We start from the raw sequence: 18,122 nt of genomic DNA, 5'->3' as shown, positions 1-18,122 counted from the left end.
TACCATCATGCAGGTAAACTATAAAATAATCAACAACAGTAGTAGATAATCTTCAGTTCCGGCTCCATTAACAACCCGTAATTAATTATGCATAATTACTAAAATTGCACAAAATATCACATTATTATTTATTTAAACTTCAGTTTTATGATACAGAATAGGGTGAGGGATCTTTACTCGATTTGAGCCCCGAAAAGCAAAACTGTTTATTGCACCCATCGGCGGTCCTTAGATTCTCTGAATTTTTCTCAAGAAACTGAAACACGCTAATAGTACCTATAAATGTTCGAAATAAACCCAAAATCAATCCCAAGGCCCACTCGACGAATTTCAGAATTCCGGCACGACGACTCTTCTGTGCTTTGGCGATGGCTCTGCTGCCCGCAGCGGCGATTCGCCTAGGATCGGCCATTTTCGGTCAAATTCGACCGATTTTTTATCGACCCCGGTGAGAAAACACGTTAAAGGGCTTTGATTTGCCTAAAAAAATACGAAAAATTGAAACTCACTGGCGGTGGGGCTCTCCGGTGCGGTGGCTCCTCCGACTCACGTTGCGGTTGAGTGTTTTTCTTTGGTCAACCTGTAGAGAAGAAAATGGTGATCACAACGATGGAAAAATTACGTGAAATGGGAATTGGGAAGGGCCTGATCAGAGGCATTTAGTGAAATTCCCCGCGGTGGCCCCGTCGGGCTTCGCTGTTATTTTTCGGCCAATTACCCGATCTTTTTGCTCTGATTTTGCCATGGGTGAGCTTAAAATTGAATTTTGTGCAAAAGAGAAAGTTTTGACCTTTTTTTGGCAGTTCGAAAAGGTTTCGGTGCGACAGCGGGTGGTGGCGATTAGCTCTTCGGTGGCTGGGTCATCTTCTCCGGCGAGGGGTTCTGGCCGCTAAGGTTAGGGTTTGGTTCAGATGGAGGTTATTTATATCCATCCGCTTTTGACCTGGGTGGTTTATCGCGTTTGATCTGTACCGTCCGATCGCGATAAAATAGGGAGTGAATCTTAACCGTTCATTGCAATCCAATCTTAGTCGTCCATCGTGATTCACTATGGACTGTCCGATCACGTTTGAATCTGGCCGTTCGATCACATTTGGGAGGGAACACATCCAGGCTGTCTGTGCTCGCGGGAACAGAACTCAGCCGTTTAATTACGGGTACGCGGATCGCCAACGCGCCCTCCCACGTGACCTCCAGTGTCAGCGTCTCTGCCACTTGGTGCACCCTGGTTGGTCAGGGGCTGCTGACAGGGCATCTGACGTGGTAAAACTTTTTAAAATTATATTTTTATCCCTGTTTTCTGATTTTTCTTTTAAAAATATCCCAGAACTCAAATTTTTACCCATTTTCTCCAAAATTATTTTTAATTAAATCCTCAATCAATTTTATTTTATTTTTTACTCTAAAAAATCCTAAATTACAAAAAAAAAAAATTCGGGTGTTACAAAGAACGAGTACGGGAGGATAGGAGGCGAGATGCTGAAAGAGAAAGATAGGGAGAGGTGGAATGCTGTGAGGGAGTGATAATGATAAGAAGAAGAGGGCAGGAAGCCGAAAAAAATAAAGAGAAGAAAAGAAAGGGACAGAGAGTGGATTGGTTGAAAACAGTGAGTGTAAGAATGTAGGGGTTGGGTGTGGGTATTATGAAGGTTAGGGAGTAGTAAATATAGGTATGTAGTGGTTGTATGTGTGAGTGATTGATGTAGAGATGTATTGGTGTAAATGTAATTTGTGTGGATGGGTGTTGTATAGGGATGTGTATTGGTGTATATTCTGTAAATATTTTTGTAAATTTACGAATTGCATCTGTGATAGTTAGTGTAGATGTGTATTTGCGTAAATGTGCTATATGTGAATGTGTGTTGTGTGGGAATGTGTTAGTGTATGTTCTGTAAATATGTTTGTGAATTTGAGAATTTCAGGATGATGTTGATGGTTTGGTGATAACTAATGTCGAAATACCCGGCGTGTGGGTTAAGTATGTGAGTACGTGGGGCATATTGAGTAGGGACAAGATGTGGTTGCCTTAGAGGGGGTTGAGCTGGAGACGTAGATATTGGTTGTCGTTATCTAAAAAAGGTCAGTCGATCGCCGATAGTGGTGATGTTTGGGGGGTTCCAGACTAGTAATGTGTTGAGTCGTCGATGTTGGTGACGAAAAAAAATAATAGTGTGTGGGCGACCAGCTAGGGTTCGAGTGGTAGAAAGGTAAAGAATGGTCGCTTATACTGGTGACCGATGGGGGTAACCGTGTGGGTGAGTGGCTGAGTCAGGGCCGAGGAGGTGATGTCAGGGGGTGACCACACCTAATATGAGTGACAGTTAATTACTGAGGAGACGTGGTAGTACAGTAGAGTTAGAGGGTAGGAAGAAAACATGACCTAGGTAACAAGAATGGAAAAATATAAGAATAAAGTTTTAATTGGGCTTTTATGCTATATTTGTGATTTAAATTTACTATACTGAGTTATATGTACTCATTCTATATTATTTACAGATAAAGAAGGACTTGAGTCAGGATCAGAGTTGCTAGTTTTTGAACCTAACCTATAGAGGAAATGGAGTAAGGTTTACTACTGGTAGAATTGGATACTTACATAGTTGGTAGTAATGTAAATCGCATGTAAACCAAGGATTTATAAAATTGTACTCTACTGTATTGATGTGTTTACGGTTGAGGATTTCTATTAGGCATTGAGCAATTAGTGGCAATATTTTTTCTTTATGTGTGTGATTGATTTGAAATGAGATATGGATGTCTGGTATACTGATCTATTTGAGACTACGCCGCTGAAAAAAAAAATAGGGTGTTACAATTGGTATCAAAGAAATTTGATCCTTAAAACCCGAATCTTAAATAGAAGTATTTAAATTTCTGTATTAAGAAAAATGTGAGTAAGTCCAATCTACTCCTCTTAACTTAGATTATAAATTATATACTAAATGGTTGTCATGGTACATTAGGAAAGAAGGTCGGGGAGGGGGGCGTGCGTGTAGGGCGTATCTTGTGGTGACATTCGAGTTGAGTGACATAGTGTCTGTATATGGTTTTTGTGCCTGTGTGTGGCCCGGAGTAGGTCGGTGCATGTCTGTATGGCAGTGTATTGATGGTGTTTGTGTGGTCAAGGGAAGGCCAGTGTGTGTGGCTAAGGGAAGGTCATTTTGTGTGTATGGCAGCGTATTGTCGATTTTTATGGGGCCAAAAGAAGGTCGGTGTGTGTGCGTGGCAGCGTATTACCGGTGTTGGTGACCAAAGGAAGGTCGTTGTGTGTGTATGATAATGTATTGCCGGTGTTGGTGTGGCCAAGGGAAGGCTGATGTGTGTGGCTAAGGGAAGGTCGTTGTGTGTATGGCAGCGTATTGTCGATGTTGGTGTGGCTAAAGGAAGGTCGTTGTATATGTATGGTAGCATCTTGCCGATGTTGGTGTGATGAAAAGAAGGTCGGTGTATGTGCGTGGCAGCGTATTGCCAGTGTTGGTGACCAAGGAAAGGTCGTTGTGTGTGTATGAAAATGTATTGCCACTGTAGGTGTGGCCAAGGGAAGGTCGGTGTATGTGCGTGGTGGTGTACTACCAGTATGTGTGTGGCCAAGGGAAGGCCTGTGTGTGCGTTACTGTGTATAGTCGGTGTGTGTATGTAGATGGGAATTAAGGTCGATGGGAGGGTGTGTGTTGTTGAACTAGTGTCGGACGAGTGTTTGATAGTTAGTGGCAGGGTAGTTATTGGAGATATGTGTGTGGGAGTAGTATTGGGGATGAGTTAGATTTAAAGTAGGTGTACGAGGGGCAAAACAAAGGCCGTTATGGGCGCAAGAAAGGTAGGGTTTTATGTTAGTTACGCTATTATAGGGATGTCCCTTATGGTATGATAGTTCTAGATGAAATAAGGTAATAATGGTTCTCTTAATGTGTGGAAGAATGAAGAAGTCGATGTATGGAGTCAATAAGTGCAATAGGGGTCTAGTAAGTGTATGGAGGAGCGGGTGGGCAAGTGGAAATATTGATAATGGCTTAGGTGAGTTGTGGATTTAACCGATGAGTGGTAGGGTAGGGTTACAAATAAGTGAAATGGCGAGAGGGACATTAGGATAAAGGTGTGGATTTAATCCCGAGCTAGAGGTTCAAATGTATTGCCATACTTTTTTTGAGTTTTAGAATTTATTTTATTAGGTTAGGGTGTGCTCGTTGTATGTCAGTTATAAATGCAGTAAGACAGAAGGCAGAACCACAACCCCAACCAGTAGCAACATGCCTAGGGGAAGTGAATCAATAAGAAGATGGATGCATGGTGGAAAATACCGAATGTTCATTCATTTTATGTCTCTGTAGTAAATAGAAACTTTTCTAGTTCTTTGTCATTTGCTACCTCGACTTGATCGAATTGTAAAACGAATTGTGAAAATTGCATTAGATAAACTTGGTGATTATAAATGCACAGAGAATGTTTGGTTTTGGACGTAGTAATGAGTAGTGAGTTTAAGTATGATGTGTGGGTTGGGAAACACCTAGGGGTGTTAGCTTTGGAGGAATTTGCCTATAATAATAATTACCATGCTAGCATTGGCATGACCCCTTCCGAGGCTCTTTATGGTAGGCCATGTAAGTTGTTGGGTTGCTGGGATAAAGTTAGGAGGTACGGTTGATCGAGCTAGAGTTAATGAAAGGAATTATCGCAATGGTGTCAATGATATTAAAAATTTTACAGGCAACACAAAGTGGAGAATCATAGGAGAGATTTGAATTTTGAAGTAGGGGATCGTGTGTTCCTAAAAGTGTCTCCCATGGGGAGTTCGTTAAAGATTGGGAATAAGGGGAAGCTGAGTCCCTGTTTCATAGGGTCTTTTGAGATTCTTGAGGAGGTGGGTGTGGTTGCGTATAAGACAACACTTTCTCCGTAGTAGGGTGCGGTTCACAACGTAGTTTATATCTCTATGTTACTAAAATATCAACCTAATCCGAAGCACATTTTGTTGCATGAGTCATTGCCGCTAGAAAAAGATTTGACCTATGAAGAAGAACTTATTCGTGTCCTTGAACGACAAGAAAGGAAACTGAGAAATAGAATAATACTTATCGTGAAGGTACAGTGGCGACATCACATCAGTGATGAAGCAACTTGGGAGTGAAGGGACGAGATTAGGAATGACTAACCACAACTCTTTGAGGTAATATAGCAAAATTTGAGGAATCAAATTTCTTTTAAAAGGGGAGGATAATATAATACCTAAGAAAGAGAGATATATATATGTATATATGTATATATATAAAGAAATAAATAAATAAATAAAATAAAAGAGAGAGGGAATAGTGAAATAGAGGGTGTAGATTAGATTAAGGGAAAAGAAAAGGACGGCGATGAGTTTAAAGGTCTACATAAATAGATTCAAAAAAAAGGAAAAGGAAAAAGGAAAAATAGAGGAAAGAAGAGGGGAGAACAGGAAAGAGAATGAGGAAACAAGTGATAGAACATTCGAGAGAGAGGGAAATCGGAGCAGGAAGGAATGCGAAGAGAGAGTGGGAGAAGGAGGAAGGTGATGGTGCGAGCTACGGAGGTGTGGAAAGAAAAGATGGAGAGTGGAGGTACGGTAAATTTAAATTTTCAGTGTAGGATGAGGATGAAATGTGGAATTATGACTGTAAATGTTAAAGGGATGTCTAATTGGCTAAGGAAATATAGTTAAAAAATAGTGATTGATGGAATAAGAGAGTGAAAAGAGATCGTGTGTGGCGGAACAGTTGGTTGGAGTTGTGAGTGAAGAGAAATGGAGGAAGCTGCAGGAGGAGAGATTGATAGGTACGGTGGGAGAGTGAAGGTAAGTTTCGGTTACGACTAGAGGAAGGCGAATGGTGAGTGAAAAAGTGTAAGAGAGTCCGTGGGGAGGCGAGGTGAGTTGGAGTGAGTCTGGAAAAGTAAAATGAGCACGGGAGAATGGGAGGCAAAATGCCGAAAGAAAGAGAGAGGGAGAAGCGAAGGGCTGTGAGGGATTGATAAAGATAGGGAGAAGAGTGCTAGAAGCTGAGAAAAATAAAGATGATGAAAAAGAGGGAGTGAGAGTGGAACGAGTACAGGAGGATATGAGGCGAGATGCTGAAAGAGAAAGATAGGGATAGGGGAAGTGCTGTGAGGGAGTGATAATGATAGGCAGAAGAGGGAGGGAAGCCGAGAAAAACAAAGAGAAGGGAAGAGAGGGACAGAGAGTGGATTGGTTGGAAACAGTGAGTGGAGGCGTGGAGGGGTTGGGTGTGAGTATTATGAAGGTTAGGGAGTAGTAAATGTAGGCATTTAGTGATCGTATGTGTGAGTGGTTGGTGTAGAGATATATCGGTGTAAATGTGCTCGGTGTGGATGGGTGTTGTATGGGGATGTGTATTGGTGTATATTCTGTAAATATTTTTATAAATTTACGAATTGCATGTGTGAGTACTTGGTGTAGATGTGTATTTGTGTAAATGTGCTATGTGTGAATGAATGTGTGTTGTGGGAATGTGTTGGTGTATGTTCTGTTGATATGTTTGTGAATTTGAGAATTTCAGGACAATATTGATGGTTTGGTGATAACTAATGTCAGAATACCCAGTGTATGGGTTAAGTATACGAGTATGCGGGGCATATTGAGTAGGGACGGGGTAAGGTTGCCTTATAGGGGGTTGAACTGTGGACACCGATATTGGTTGTCGTTATTTAGAAAGGGTAAGTCGATCTCCGATTGTGGCGATGTTTGGGGGGTTCCAGACTGGTAATGTGTTGAGTCGTCGATGTTGGTGACGGAAAAAAATAGCAATGGTGTGTGCGTGCGGCCAGCTAGGGGTCTAGTGGTAAAAAGGTAAAAATGGTCGCCGATACTGGTGACAGATAGGGGTAACTATGTGGGTGAGTGGCCGAGTCAGGGCCGAGGAGGTGATGTTAGGGGGTGACCATACCTAGTATGAATGATAATTAATTACTGAGGAGACGTGGTAGAACCGTAGAGTTAGAGGGTAGGAAGAAAGCATGGCCTAGGTAACGAGAAGGGAAAATATATAAGAATGAGGTTTTAATTGGGCTTCTATGTTATATTTGTGATTTAAATTTACTATATTGAGTTATATGTACTCATTCTCTATTATTTACAGATGAAGTATGACTAGAGTCGGGATCAGAGTTGTTAGCTTCCGAACCTAGCATATAGAGGAAATAGAGTAGGGTTTACTACTGGTAGAATTGGATACTTACATAGTTGGTAGTAATGTAAATCGCATATAAACCAAGGATTTATGAAATTGTACTTTACTGTATTGATGCGTTTACAGTTGAGGATTTTTATTAGGCATTGAGCAATTGGTGGCGGTATTTTTTCTTTATGTGTGTGATTGATTTAAAATGAAATACAGGTGTTCTGCATACTGATCTACTTGAGACTATGTCGGTGAAAAAAAAAAAAAGAGGGTGTTACACTTGAAAACCCAACGGACCAAAGAGTGTTGTAAATTCTGTTATTAGGTCAAATACTTTGAATTCTTCTCATATTGTTAGTAATGAAGATCTGTCATTTTTCTCTTGGTCACCGTTTTTCACCAAGACTTAAGATTCTTCGTGAAATGAAAAATTCTATTGTTCCTTATTCAAATATTGTATGTGACATTTGTTACTTTGTTAAATAAAAAAGACATTCTTTTACAATTAATAATATGTCAATGTTCATTGTTTCAATCTTATTCATCTTGATATACGATCCGGTTTCTATTACTTCCTTGTATGGTCACCATTATTTGTTTTACAATTGTTGGTGATTGGAGTCGGTTGTTCCCTATGAAGGTAAAGTCTGAAACAAGGAAAATTGTACATGATTTCTTTGCATATGCTGAAACTCAGTTTAATGTAAAAATTAAAATTGTTTGAACGGATAATGGGCAGGAGTTCAACATCATATAATATTATGCTGAGAAAGATGTTTTATATCAAAAATCTTGTCCATATACACCACAATAAAATAGTGTGGTAGAGAGAAAACATGAACATATAATGAATGTTGCAAGGACCCTAAGGTTTCAAGCTGTGTTACCTATGAAATTTGATAGTGTAATGCATGGTGCATATTAGATTAATCGTACACCTTTGCTAATCACCAGCAATAAAACCCCATTTGAACTCTTATTTAATAATCCTCCAGGTTTAAAACATCTTAAAATTTTTGGTTGTCTTTGTTATGCTTCCATACTTAATCTTCATCGTTCCAAGTTTAATCCTTGTGCGTCAACTATTTATTTCTTGGATATCTGTCCCAAAAAAAGGGTTATCATGTCTATGATCTTAAAACTCATAAAGTGTTTATTTCTAGAGATGTCAATTTTATTAAACGTGTGTTTCCCTATGCTTCATTGTACTCAAACTCTGAATTGATGGTGCATATTAGATTAATCGTACACCTTTGCTAATCACCAGCAATAAAACCCCATTTGAACTCTTATTTAATAATCCTCCAGGTTTAAAACATCTTAAAATTTATAATGCATGGTGCATATTAGATTAATCGTACACCATTTGTAATGCATGGTGCATATTAGATTAATCGTACACCTTTGCTAATCACCAGCAATAAAACCCCATTTGAACTCTTATTTAATAATCCTCTAGGTTTAAAACATCTTAAAATTTTTGGTTGTCTTTGTTATGCTTCCATACTTAATCTTCATCGTTCCAAGTTTAATCCTTGTGCGTCAAATATTTATTTCTTGGATATCCGTCCCAAAAAAAGGGTTATCATGTCTATGATCTTAAAACTCATAAAGTGTTTATTTCTAGAGATGTCAATTTTATTAAACGTGTGTTTCCCTATGCTTCATTGTACTCAAACTCTGAATTGTATATTTTTCCTCTTATTTTTGACTTTGTGATAGAATTTGATAATAACATATCAAGTCCCATAGCCAACAAGATGGTACAGTGCATGCCACCTCAAATACACCAGTTCATTCTGGCAGTTCCTCTTCACCTATTTCTAATCCTAGTTTTGATGTTAATTAAAATATTGAACACCCACCCACAGAAATCAACCTTCTTAGAGACACAGAGTCTATTCATAATAATTCTCGCATTTCACAACCATCCATAAAATCTACTAAGTTTATCAAGCAACCACTTCAGTTTTAAGATTATCATCTATATGGTCTAAAGCCCCATATCAATTCTATTTCATCAGTATCACACTGTATTTCCCATGTGCTTTATTATGAAAAAATTACCCCAAAGTATAAACTATTTGTATCATATATTTCTCAAGATATTGAGCCAAAAACCTACAATCAAACAATCAAAATTTTCCATTGGAAAGAGGAAATGCTTGCTGAGTTAAAAGCACTAGAAGAGAACCAAACTTGGGATTCGGTTACTTTGTCATCTAATAAGAAATCTATTGGCGGTAAGTGGGTTTATAAGAAAAAAAAAAGGTTGATGGGTCCATTGAACAGTACAAAGCCGAATTAATTACTAAAGGATATATGCAATAATCTGACATTGATCATTTGGATGCCTTTTCTCCTGTAGCAAAATTGACTATTATTTGAACTCTATTGGCAGTGGCTGCAGTTAAAAGGTGATTTTTGCATCAGATGAATATTAATAATGTTTTCTTATATGGTGATTTGCGTGAAGAGATATACATGACTCATCCCCTTGGTTTTCAAGTTTCACATAAAAACCAGATATATAAATTGAAGAATAGTCTGTATGGGTTAAAGCAAGCAAATCGGCAGTGGCACTTTAAGCTTACAGATGCATTGAAAAATCAAGGTTTCCTTCAGGCTCATGCTGATTCATCGTTATTTATCAAGTGTATTAATTCTTTATTTATTACTTTAATCATATACATGGATGATATGATTTTAACAAGTGATGGTCTCTCTCAAATTCAATTTGTAAAAAAATATCTGCATGCTGAGTTTTAGAATCAAAGACCTTGGTGAATTAAATTTTTTCTTGGGATTGGAAGTAGCTAGATCACATGCAGGTATAAATATTTTCCAAAAAAAGTACACTTTGGATTTGCTAAAAGATAATGGTTTTATCAGTTGTAAGCCAACATCCACTCCCATGGTTCCATCTCTTAAGTTTTCTAAGCAAGATGGATCATTTGCAATTGGCGTTAATGCACATATGCAGCTTATCAGGAAATTGTTATACCTCACTAATACTCGTCCTGATATTTGTTTTGCTGTACAATAACTTTCTCAATTTTTAGATGTATCTACTCAAATGCATTTGCAGATTGTTTATCGGGTTCTAAGATACCTCAAAAGTACACCAGGTCAAGGAATATTTTATCCTAGCAAGAATTCTTTACACCTTAAAACTTTCAGTGATTCTAATTGGGTGTATTCCATAGATTCCCACCGATCTGTTAATGATTTTTACATATTTCTTGAAGAGGCAATTGTTTCTTGAAAAATAAAGAAACAGAACATTATCTATAAGTCTCATTCTGAAGCTAAGTATTGGGATTTGGCTGCAGTTACTTGTGAGTTACAACGATTGAAGTATTTATTTGATGATTCGTATATAACTTTTCAAACAACAACATTATATTGTAGCAAGTTATCCGCTATTAAGATCGCGAAAAATCTGATTTTTCATTAATGGAGCAAGCACATAGAAAATCTGTATATCCAACATGGGAATACAAAATTTGTATACTCCATCTTGAAGGAGGCTATTAGAATACTTAACAAGTCTTGTTAAAACTTATTATATGATTGTAATTACTGTATTTTGTCGGGTCTTATTTGCAAATGTTATATTGTTATGGTTAATTTTATAAATATCAAAAATATTGTTTCTCTCTTGGTGTAAGTACTGAAGCTCCTCATTAATAAAAATTGATCAACATTTTCATTTTTCAATTCCTCTCATTTGATTATTTTTTCTTTTGAGATCTTGTTCTTTTTCTAGAAATTTTCTTCATAAATTTGGCTAAATCTCTGTGAGTTTTTGTTCTAGCTTGCATATTTTTAATTCCTCTACAAGTTTATGAAAATTAACTTGATCTTCATTTTGTTAACCTTATTGTCGTCCTTCAATAGCAACACGATACATGTGTTCGTCGTGGGTGCTGATTGAATCGAATTAAATTGGACCTCCCCAATTGGCTTATTAGTCTGAATCAATGGAAATTGGATTTAACGAATATTATTATTATCTCCTTATTCTAAAATACAATTTGGTTTGATATATATTTTTGTGACGATACTGATAATGAGTTTAGTTGTCGTTTTGGATTGTATTATGCGGGGATGAATGGTGGAAGATGTCGTTTTGGTGACTCCTGATATTTATGTATTTACGTCGAAGCGGGCCCCATTCTCCACAAGTTTGGCGAATTAGATTTCTAGCCGGGCCCACCGTCATAATTGTGGTTTACCAAAGGTGTACAGTACACTCGTATGCACTTGATCATTCTTGGCCCCATTTTAAGAATAATAAATTGCCGAACAACTAAAATACTATTTTCACATGCCTTGCTTCTCCGCTTCTGGAAAGAAAGCAAATGCAGAACGGCCACACACATTTATGTATTTACGCGTCTGTAGAGGGTGTGTATATGTGTGTGTATATATATACATGACAGGGAAGTATCACCCTAGAAGATGTAGAAATAGGAAAAACAAAAACCAGAAAGACAACCAAACAGAGAGATGGAGAAGATAGAGCATGCTACAGTCGCTACCAATGGAATCAACATGCATGTTGCATCAATCGGTAAAGGTCCAGTCATCCTCTTTATCCATGGCTTCCCCGAACTCTGGTACACCTGGCGCCACCAGCTCCTCGCTCTCTCCGCTCTCGGCTACCGCGCCATAGCCCCTGACCTCCGCGGCTACGGCGACACCGACGCTCCTCCTTCTATCGAATCCTACACCGTTCTCCACATCGTCGGCGACCTCGTTGGCCTCCTTGACGCGCTCGGTATTGACCAGGTGTTCTTAGTCGGCCACGACTGGGGCGCTTTCATCGCATGGCATTTTTGCTTGTTTCGCCCCGATAGAATCAAAGCCCTGGTTAATCTGAGCGTTGCGTTGAATCCAAGGAACCCGGTGAGGAAGCCGGTAGAGTCATTTAGGGCTTTGTTCGGCGACGATTACTACATTTGCAGGTTTCAGGTGAGAGAGATTGATGCTACTCGATGATTATTTTGAAAATTTAACCATAATTTGTTTGCTCGATTGGTTTAGTTATCAGTAGGTTCTAAGCATTGAATTTGTAATTAGAGTTTCTATATCTAGAATTATATATATATGTATGCATTAATGGTGAAAAGTACAGCTTAATTTCCTTTTAATTAGTATTATTGTTCATTAAAGCATTACCAACTCCGGGTAATTTAGGTTACAGAGGTGTTCGGATTCACTTTTCTTTAAGTGGTAAGATTTGTATCTTTTTATTTTAGGGTATAAAAGATAGTGAATGTTTCCTGGAATTAGACATCTTTATCTGTTTGTTCAAAGTTCCTATATAATTCATCTGGAATTGCTTATTACAGAGCAGTAGTACCAAAACATGAGCATCTGCTCACTGTTCTGTGTCCATTGTTCTTGTTCTTGTTCTTGTTTGAATTGCTTCATAAAAATGCATTGATATGATGTTTTCAACTAAGGAACTTACATGTATACCTAAATCCTGGTTTAGGAACCTGGAGAGATTGAAGAAGAATTTGCCCAAGTTGATACTAGAAAACTAATAACTTGTTTTCTGGCATCGCGAAATCCCAAACCGCCTCGATGGCCAAAAGAAAAAGGCTTCCGAAATATTCCTGAGGAACCCTTGCCCTCTTGGCTAACCGAAGAAGATGTCGGATATTACGCCAGCAAATTTAGCCAGAAAGGCTTCACTGGTGGACTGAACTACTATCGAGCTATGAACCTGTATGAACGGTTATACAGTTCATTTTTTTAGACATTGAATCTTCTTGGTTTATACTTGTCATCTGGGTCATGATACTCACCTTTCTTTTCTGATTTTCCACTCATTTGGGTTTTCAAAATCTGCTCTTCTTGGTTTATTGCTAAAAATTCAAAATGCTGTCTTGGGTTCTGTCTGGTTCATGAAACCATCTTCTAGTTTTCATTTTCTGAATTTATATGTGAAGAAAGATGATTAATATGTTTGCAGGAGCTGGGAACTTATAGCGCCATGGACAGGGGTTCAAGTCAAGGTACCAGTTAAATTCATCGTAGGCGACCTGGATATCACCTATAATATCCCTGGTATGAAGGAATACATTCACGGGGACGGCTTTAAAAAATTGGTGCCGTTTCTACAGGAAATAGTTGTGATGGAAGGAGTAGCTCACTTCATCAACCAAGAAAAGCCAGAGGAAATTAGTGCACACATTTACAAGTTCTTCAAGAAGTTCTGATTTTCTGATAACTTGACTTGCCTTTCTTCTGTCCGCCTCTGATTTCCCGTTGTTCCGTGGCTTTGGCCTTTTGTCTGATTTCGATTAGTATAACAAGTTCTTCATATCAGAGAATTACTTCAATAGAAGTGTTTTCTCAATGGAAGAAAATAAGAATGATATGTACTTGGCAGGTCTTGAAAATTAGTTCTTTTGTTCTTCCTTTTAACACAATTCACATCCTCAAATTTCTAGTTTTATTTTTTTCATAAAAATCCTGCGAAACACAAATATATTTTCTAAAAAAGGAACAATTTTTACATAGAATAACAGAAAATTAACAGTTGAAAACACAATTTAAATTATAAAGGAAAACTTACATTTTTACCCACTCCGCTCAGTAACTTTCTGCTAAAATAAAAAAAAAGAACCAACCTCAGTAGTTATCACGTTCATTTTCATTTCAATTTTTCACATGTTATTTTTTTCTTTTTTGAGAAACATGAAAAATCAATTCTAGTGATTAAAAACTTCCCAGAAATTTTTAATTTTGCAAATATCTCTCCAAAATTTACAAATTAAGAAATTAAAACAATTTCTTTTGAACTTATCTCCAAGAAACTAGATAGTAACTTCAACGTTTCCAACCCAAAAATACACAGTCCAAAGTTATAGGTTAAAACCTGACAAAATAACACTCTTACACAAAGATTTGAGAAAAAAAAACCAAAAGGCAATTGCAAATTTATAGATCTCTCTCTGCTTGGATAGGTGTCGTTTGCATGGTTTGCTTTTTCCTTCCAAGAATCCAACTTAAACCCTGAAGCCTTTGCTGTTTCTTCTACCTCTAGCCCTCTCAAATTTTCTTCCCTTTGATCGTACATAGGGTTTGGTGTGGCTATGAGGCACACCAGGAGCTGGTCCAAAGTGCTTCACGGCCTCACGGGCATTCTTAGGACCACGGAGTAAAACCTATATCATTTGGCCAGAAGAGTTTTCGATTAAAAATAATCAAACCGTGCTAATCAGATTAGAATGTCATGCAAGGCTTTGCATTACAACAATCAAAATTTGAAGTGCTAGCTGGCAAAGTAAAGGCCTGAAAGCTGGCAAACAAGAGATATCCACATCCAAAAATGATTAACTTTGCAATTTCCAAGGTAACAATCCAAGAAATTTTGGAGTCATGCTAGCAATTCTAAAAGCCCCAACTACAGGTGATTAATCAGAGTAGCATGATTCGATAAAGCCCCAAATTCTATTAAGTTGAAGTACCTTGACCGAACTAAAAGGCACTTGATCAGCATGGCAGCCCTAGTCAATATCCTAACCATCTCAAGCAGGCTTAAAGCTTATGACATTGCTGAAATGTAAACATTTCTGCTAGTTTTGTATGGACTTATTAGGCTATTTGCATACAGTATTCTACATTTGAAAACCATCCCAGCTGCTACAAAGAGAACAGTGACATTGCTCTTACTCCCCTTCCAATTATATAATAGTTGTCTATTGAAAACAGAAAACAAGTGGAAAGGCCAAAGATCTATGAGACCTGAGCAAGGTAAATGCACAAAAATTTAAAGATTGGAAACATTCCAACGCCAACAAAGAGAACTATCCAAGCATCAAAAACTATTAGCAAAATGACAAAACATAGCTGAAGCTATAAATGGGGGAAAAACTCGATTTCATAATTATAGAGGCAGAGGAAGCAAAAAAATCTTCTTCCCACTTTTTATACTTTCAGAACTATTATTATTTATGAAAAAAAACATAAAATTACCAAGTAAACATAACCCATCATTTAATCTGTTGCAACCAATACACAGAAGTAATTCAAATTAGAAGCATTACTGGAGTAAATGAAATTCAATAACAAAATAAGGCTAGGATACATACCGTGTTCTGCCCAAGAGGAGCACGAAGGGCCAGTTGATCAAATGTTAAACACTCCCCACCAGCCTTCTCAATCCTTGCTCTTGCAGTCTCGGTGAACCTCAATGCAGTAACCTTAAGAGCTGGGACTTCATACACTCTAACATCGTCTGTTACAGTCCCAACAACCACAGCAATCTTGCCCTCCTAATGAATCAACAACATAAAAGAGCATAGCCTATAAGTTTAAAACCAATAACTACGTAAAAGTTATAACAACAGAAATCTTCTTTGGTCACTATTTAGACTCTACCCTGGCAAAAAATTTACGGAATGCCCAATCAAATTTCACAGCTCACAAATTCACAACCGCAGTTTATATTGCCATCCATAAACTAATTTCAAATATCAAATATTCACTTCGAGGGTTTTGCAAACTAAATGACAATTTCCTACCAATTACCATATTGCATTGGCAAGAACCCAAACTTTGCTCAATTTGCAACTTACCACGAAACGTAAGAAACAGAGAGGATATATTATAAAAAAAGAGTACATAGCTATATGTGTTTACTCTTTTTCATTTCCATGGATCCTTTATAAACCAACAAGCACTTAGAAAAGGTAAGAGATAGGAGACGTACCTTTCCCTCCATGAAACGGATGAGCCGAGAGAGCGATAGAGGTGCCTTGTTGACCTTGCTCATGAAGAGACGTTTCAATATCACGGCATTGAAGTTGCTACCAGTCCTCCTCACCAGAAACCGGTACAACTGATCAGATATCATCTCGGTGTAAACAAAAGCAACATACACGTTTGCAATTACGCACACAAAATGAATACACACACACACACACACAAACATATATATATATATATATATATAGAAGGAGAGAGAGAGAAGTAGGTAAAGAGAGAGACCTTGACCAGGAGCTTCAAGTAGATATCGTCAGATTTGGGGGCAGTTCGCTTGGAACCCTTACTCTTACCGCCAGCTACCAAATCGATACCCTGAAATCACAAATAGAAAAGACAAGTTAGAGAGAAAATACTGGGAAAACTATACTCGGTGCTCGAGGAAGAAAGCAGCTACCATTGCTGCTGGAGTACTGGTGCTGCCGGCGACTGCTCAGTTTCAAAGAGACGAGTCACGGAAGACAGAGAAGGGTTAGGGGTTTAAGCTTTTGCACCTTTATATAATTTTTCTAGATAAATAATTTTGGGACACGAGATTTCCCGGTTATTTTAGTAAAAAGGTTATTAATTTCTGTAATTTCGATATTTCATTCAAATTTTAATGGTTATAATTTTCAATACAATAATTTTTTTAATATTTAGTGGATTTTTTTTATAATATTTCTTTCTAATTTAACCATAAAATATTTTTTAAAATATACTTGATAATACACAACGGTTATTATATGTTAAAAAATAAATAAAATTTAGGTGTCTTTTATTAAAAAAAAAAATTGTGTTAGAAAAATTATTCATAAATTTTTGAGATAATTGTTTAAAATATTAAATTTTATTATTTATTCATTTTAAAAAATTTCAAAAAATGTATTAAATATAAATTATAATATGTTTGGAAATTTTAAAAATACTTGTTCAAATTTCAGTAATTATTTGCTGAATTGTTGAGTTTAAAAGGGTAATGTACTCATAAAATTTCGTAATTAAATCTAATTATATTTACCCAATCCACCACCCCATCTTGCCAAAATTTGCTTTGTTTTGCAATCATTTTTTTTAAATTACTATAAAATAAATATTTTACATAATTTAATATCATTCAAATCAATAATTAATTCAAAAAAATAAACTAACACACACTTAATTATTTTTATTAATTGATATAATATTAAATTCAATCTTAAATTTTATTTTATTTTTTAAAGAGAAACATATATAAATATAAAAATTATAAACACGCATCCAATACTTACAATATGTGTATTTCTTTAACTCGTACTCGTCTCCTATTTCCTATTATTTACTAATTTATATTGTTATTACTTAAAAATATATGCACGGACCCATCAAAATACTTGGGAGATACTGCTACTACTAAATCGTAGAAGTACGCATCAAACTATTTTATGTACTTCCATAAAAAAGTAGAAGCATTAAATCTGCTATAATCTTAAAATATCATTTACGGGTCCAATTCGGATCAACCAAACCCGAACCGTCTTCTTCCATAGCATTGCAGCAATTCAAAGACTGACTGTGTGAATAATTGTTCATCCCATCTGTCACGTTGTGGGCCCAGGCTAGCTCCAAATCAGCTATTAGTTGGTATAATTGGAGGACAGCCTGGATTGACTTGTGGACATGTATCTCTTTGTACATACATATATATATACACACACACACACGCACACTATTAACCACGTATTTGGCTATACATTATTTCAATTATCATTTAAATAATTTCAGAATTAATAATGTTTAAATAAAATTCACTACTTTAAATAGACAGCTTTTAAATAAAATATCCGCATATATCTGTAACTTTAATATAAAAAAATATGTTAATATTTTAATTAATTATAAATATTTAAATTAAAAAATTGATTATTATAAAATATTTATTTTATTTAAATAGTAATAAATTTGTTGAGATTTAATAAGATAATATATATTTTTAAATTTTATAATAATTAAAAGTCAAAATTTACAAACTTTTAAATCAATAAATTTAGCCAATTTTTATAACTCTTCAATAACTATAAATGCATTGAGAGCTACAAAATGTAAACCATACTTTACTTGAGAAGAATTATTATTGTATCGCTGGTTTAATTACGTGTTAATTCTTATATTTTAATTATATTATATATATATATTTAATTATACAATAAAATAAAATGTAAACGT

General features: G+C 36.4%; 3 protein-coding genes across 3 annotated transcripts; 2 read left to right on the top strand and 1 right to left on the bottom strand.

Annotated features, from left to right (window-relative positions):
* Window positions 1-4,429: 4,429 nt before the first annotated feature.
* LOC148253679 (uncharacterized) lies at window positions 4,430-5,125 on the top strand. The gene is made up of 3 exons (XM_088219802.1): window positions 4,430-4,632; window positions 4,705-4,858; window positions 4,961-5,125. The coding sequence occupies exons 1-3, from the start codon at window positions 4,430-4,432 to the stop codon at window positions 5,123-5,125; spliced, it is 522 nt and encodes a 173-aa protein (XP_088075928.1).
* A 6,404-nt stretch (window positions 5,126-11,529) lies between these two features.
* Window positions 11,530-13,600, top strand: LOC110808163 (alpha/beta-Hydrolases superfamily protein). Its single transcript, XM_022033552.2, has 3 exons — window positions 11,530-12,131; window positions 12,658-12,893; window positions 13,141-13,600. The coding sequence occupies exons 1-3, from the start codon at window positions 11,667-11,669 to the stop codon at window positions 13,385-13,387; spliced, it is 948 nt and encodes a 315-aa protein (XP_021889244.1). The 5' UTR covers window positions 11,530-11,666; the 3' UTR covers window positions 13,388-13,600.
* Window positions 13,601-13,944: 344 nt separating this feature from the next.
* LOC110808129 (large ribosomal subunit protein eL18x-like) lies at window positions 13,945-16,445 on the bottom strand. The gene is made up of 5 exons (XM_022033506.2): window positions 16,336-16,445; window positions 16,164-16,253; window positions 15,886-16,014; window positions 15,266-15,448; window positions 13,945-14,338 (listed from the first exon to the last, which is right to left on the bottom strand). Exons 1-5 carry the CDS (start codon window positions 16,336-16,338, stop codon window positions 14,180-14,182), a joined length of 564 nt encoding a protein of 187 aa, XP_021889198.1. The 5' UTR covers window positions 16,339-16,445; the 3' UTR covers window positions 13,945-14,179.
* Window positions 16,446-18,122: the final 1,677 nt, after the last annotated feature.

This window comes from Carica papaya, chromosome 5, assembly GCF_054855325.1.
Source record: "Carica papaya isolate Zhongbai chromosome 5, ASM5485532v1, whole genome shotgun sequence".
In the NCBI taxonomy this organism is placed as follows: Eukaryota; Viridiplantae; Streptophyta; class Magnoliopsida; order Brassicales; family Caricaceae; genus Carica; species Carica papaya.
This window is presented reverse-complemented; position numbering and strand designations above follow the sequence as displayed.

What these genes read in the sequence shown, in the direction of transcription:
- LOC148253679 (XM_088219802.1), top strand. Translation starts at nt 4,430, where the DNA reads ATGCACAGAGAATGTTTGGTTTTGGACGTAGTAATGAGTAGTGAGTTT. An exon ending in TGCTGGGATAAAGTTAGGAG is followed by an intron (nt 4,633 to 4,704) that starts GTACGGTTGATC and finishes AAAATTTTACAG; the next exon opens with GCAACACAAAGTGGAGAATC. An exon ending in CTTTTGAGATTCTTGAGGAG is followed by an intron (nt 4,859 to 4,960) that starts GTGGGTGTGGTT and finishes CCTAATCCGAAG; the next exon opens with CACATTTTGTTGCATGAGTC.
- LOC110808163 (XM_022033552.2), top strand. Translation starts at nt 11,667, where the DNA reads ATGGAGAAGATAGAGCATGCTACAGTCGCTACCAATGGAATCAACATG. An exon ending in ACTACATTTGCAGGTTTCAG is followed by an intron (nt 12,132 to 12,657) that starts GTGAGAGAGATT and finishes ATCCTGGTTTAG; the next exon opens with GAACCTGGAGAGATTGAAGA. An exon ending in TACTATCGAGCTATGAACCT is followed by an intron (nt 12,894 to 13,140) that starts GTATGAACGGTT and finishes ATATGTTTGCAG; the next exon opens with GAGCTGGGAACTTATAGCGC.
- LOC110808129 (XM_022033506.2), bottom strand. An exon ending in ACTTGAAGCTCCTGGTCAAG is followed by an intron (nt 16,015 to 16,163) that starts GTCTCTCTCTTT and finishes ATATCTGATCAG; the next exon opens with TTGTACCGGTTTCTGGTGAG. An exon ending in CTCCTCTTGGGCAGAACACG is followed by an intron (nt 14,339 to 15,265) that starts GTATGTATCCTA and finishes CAAATGATATAG; the next exon opens with GTTTTACTCCGTGGTCCTAA.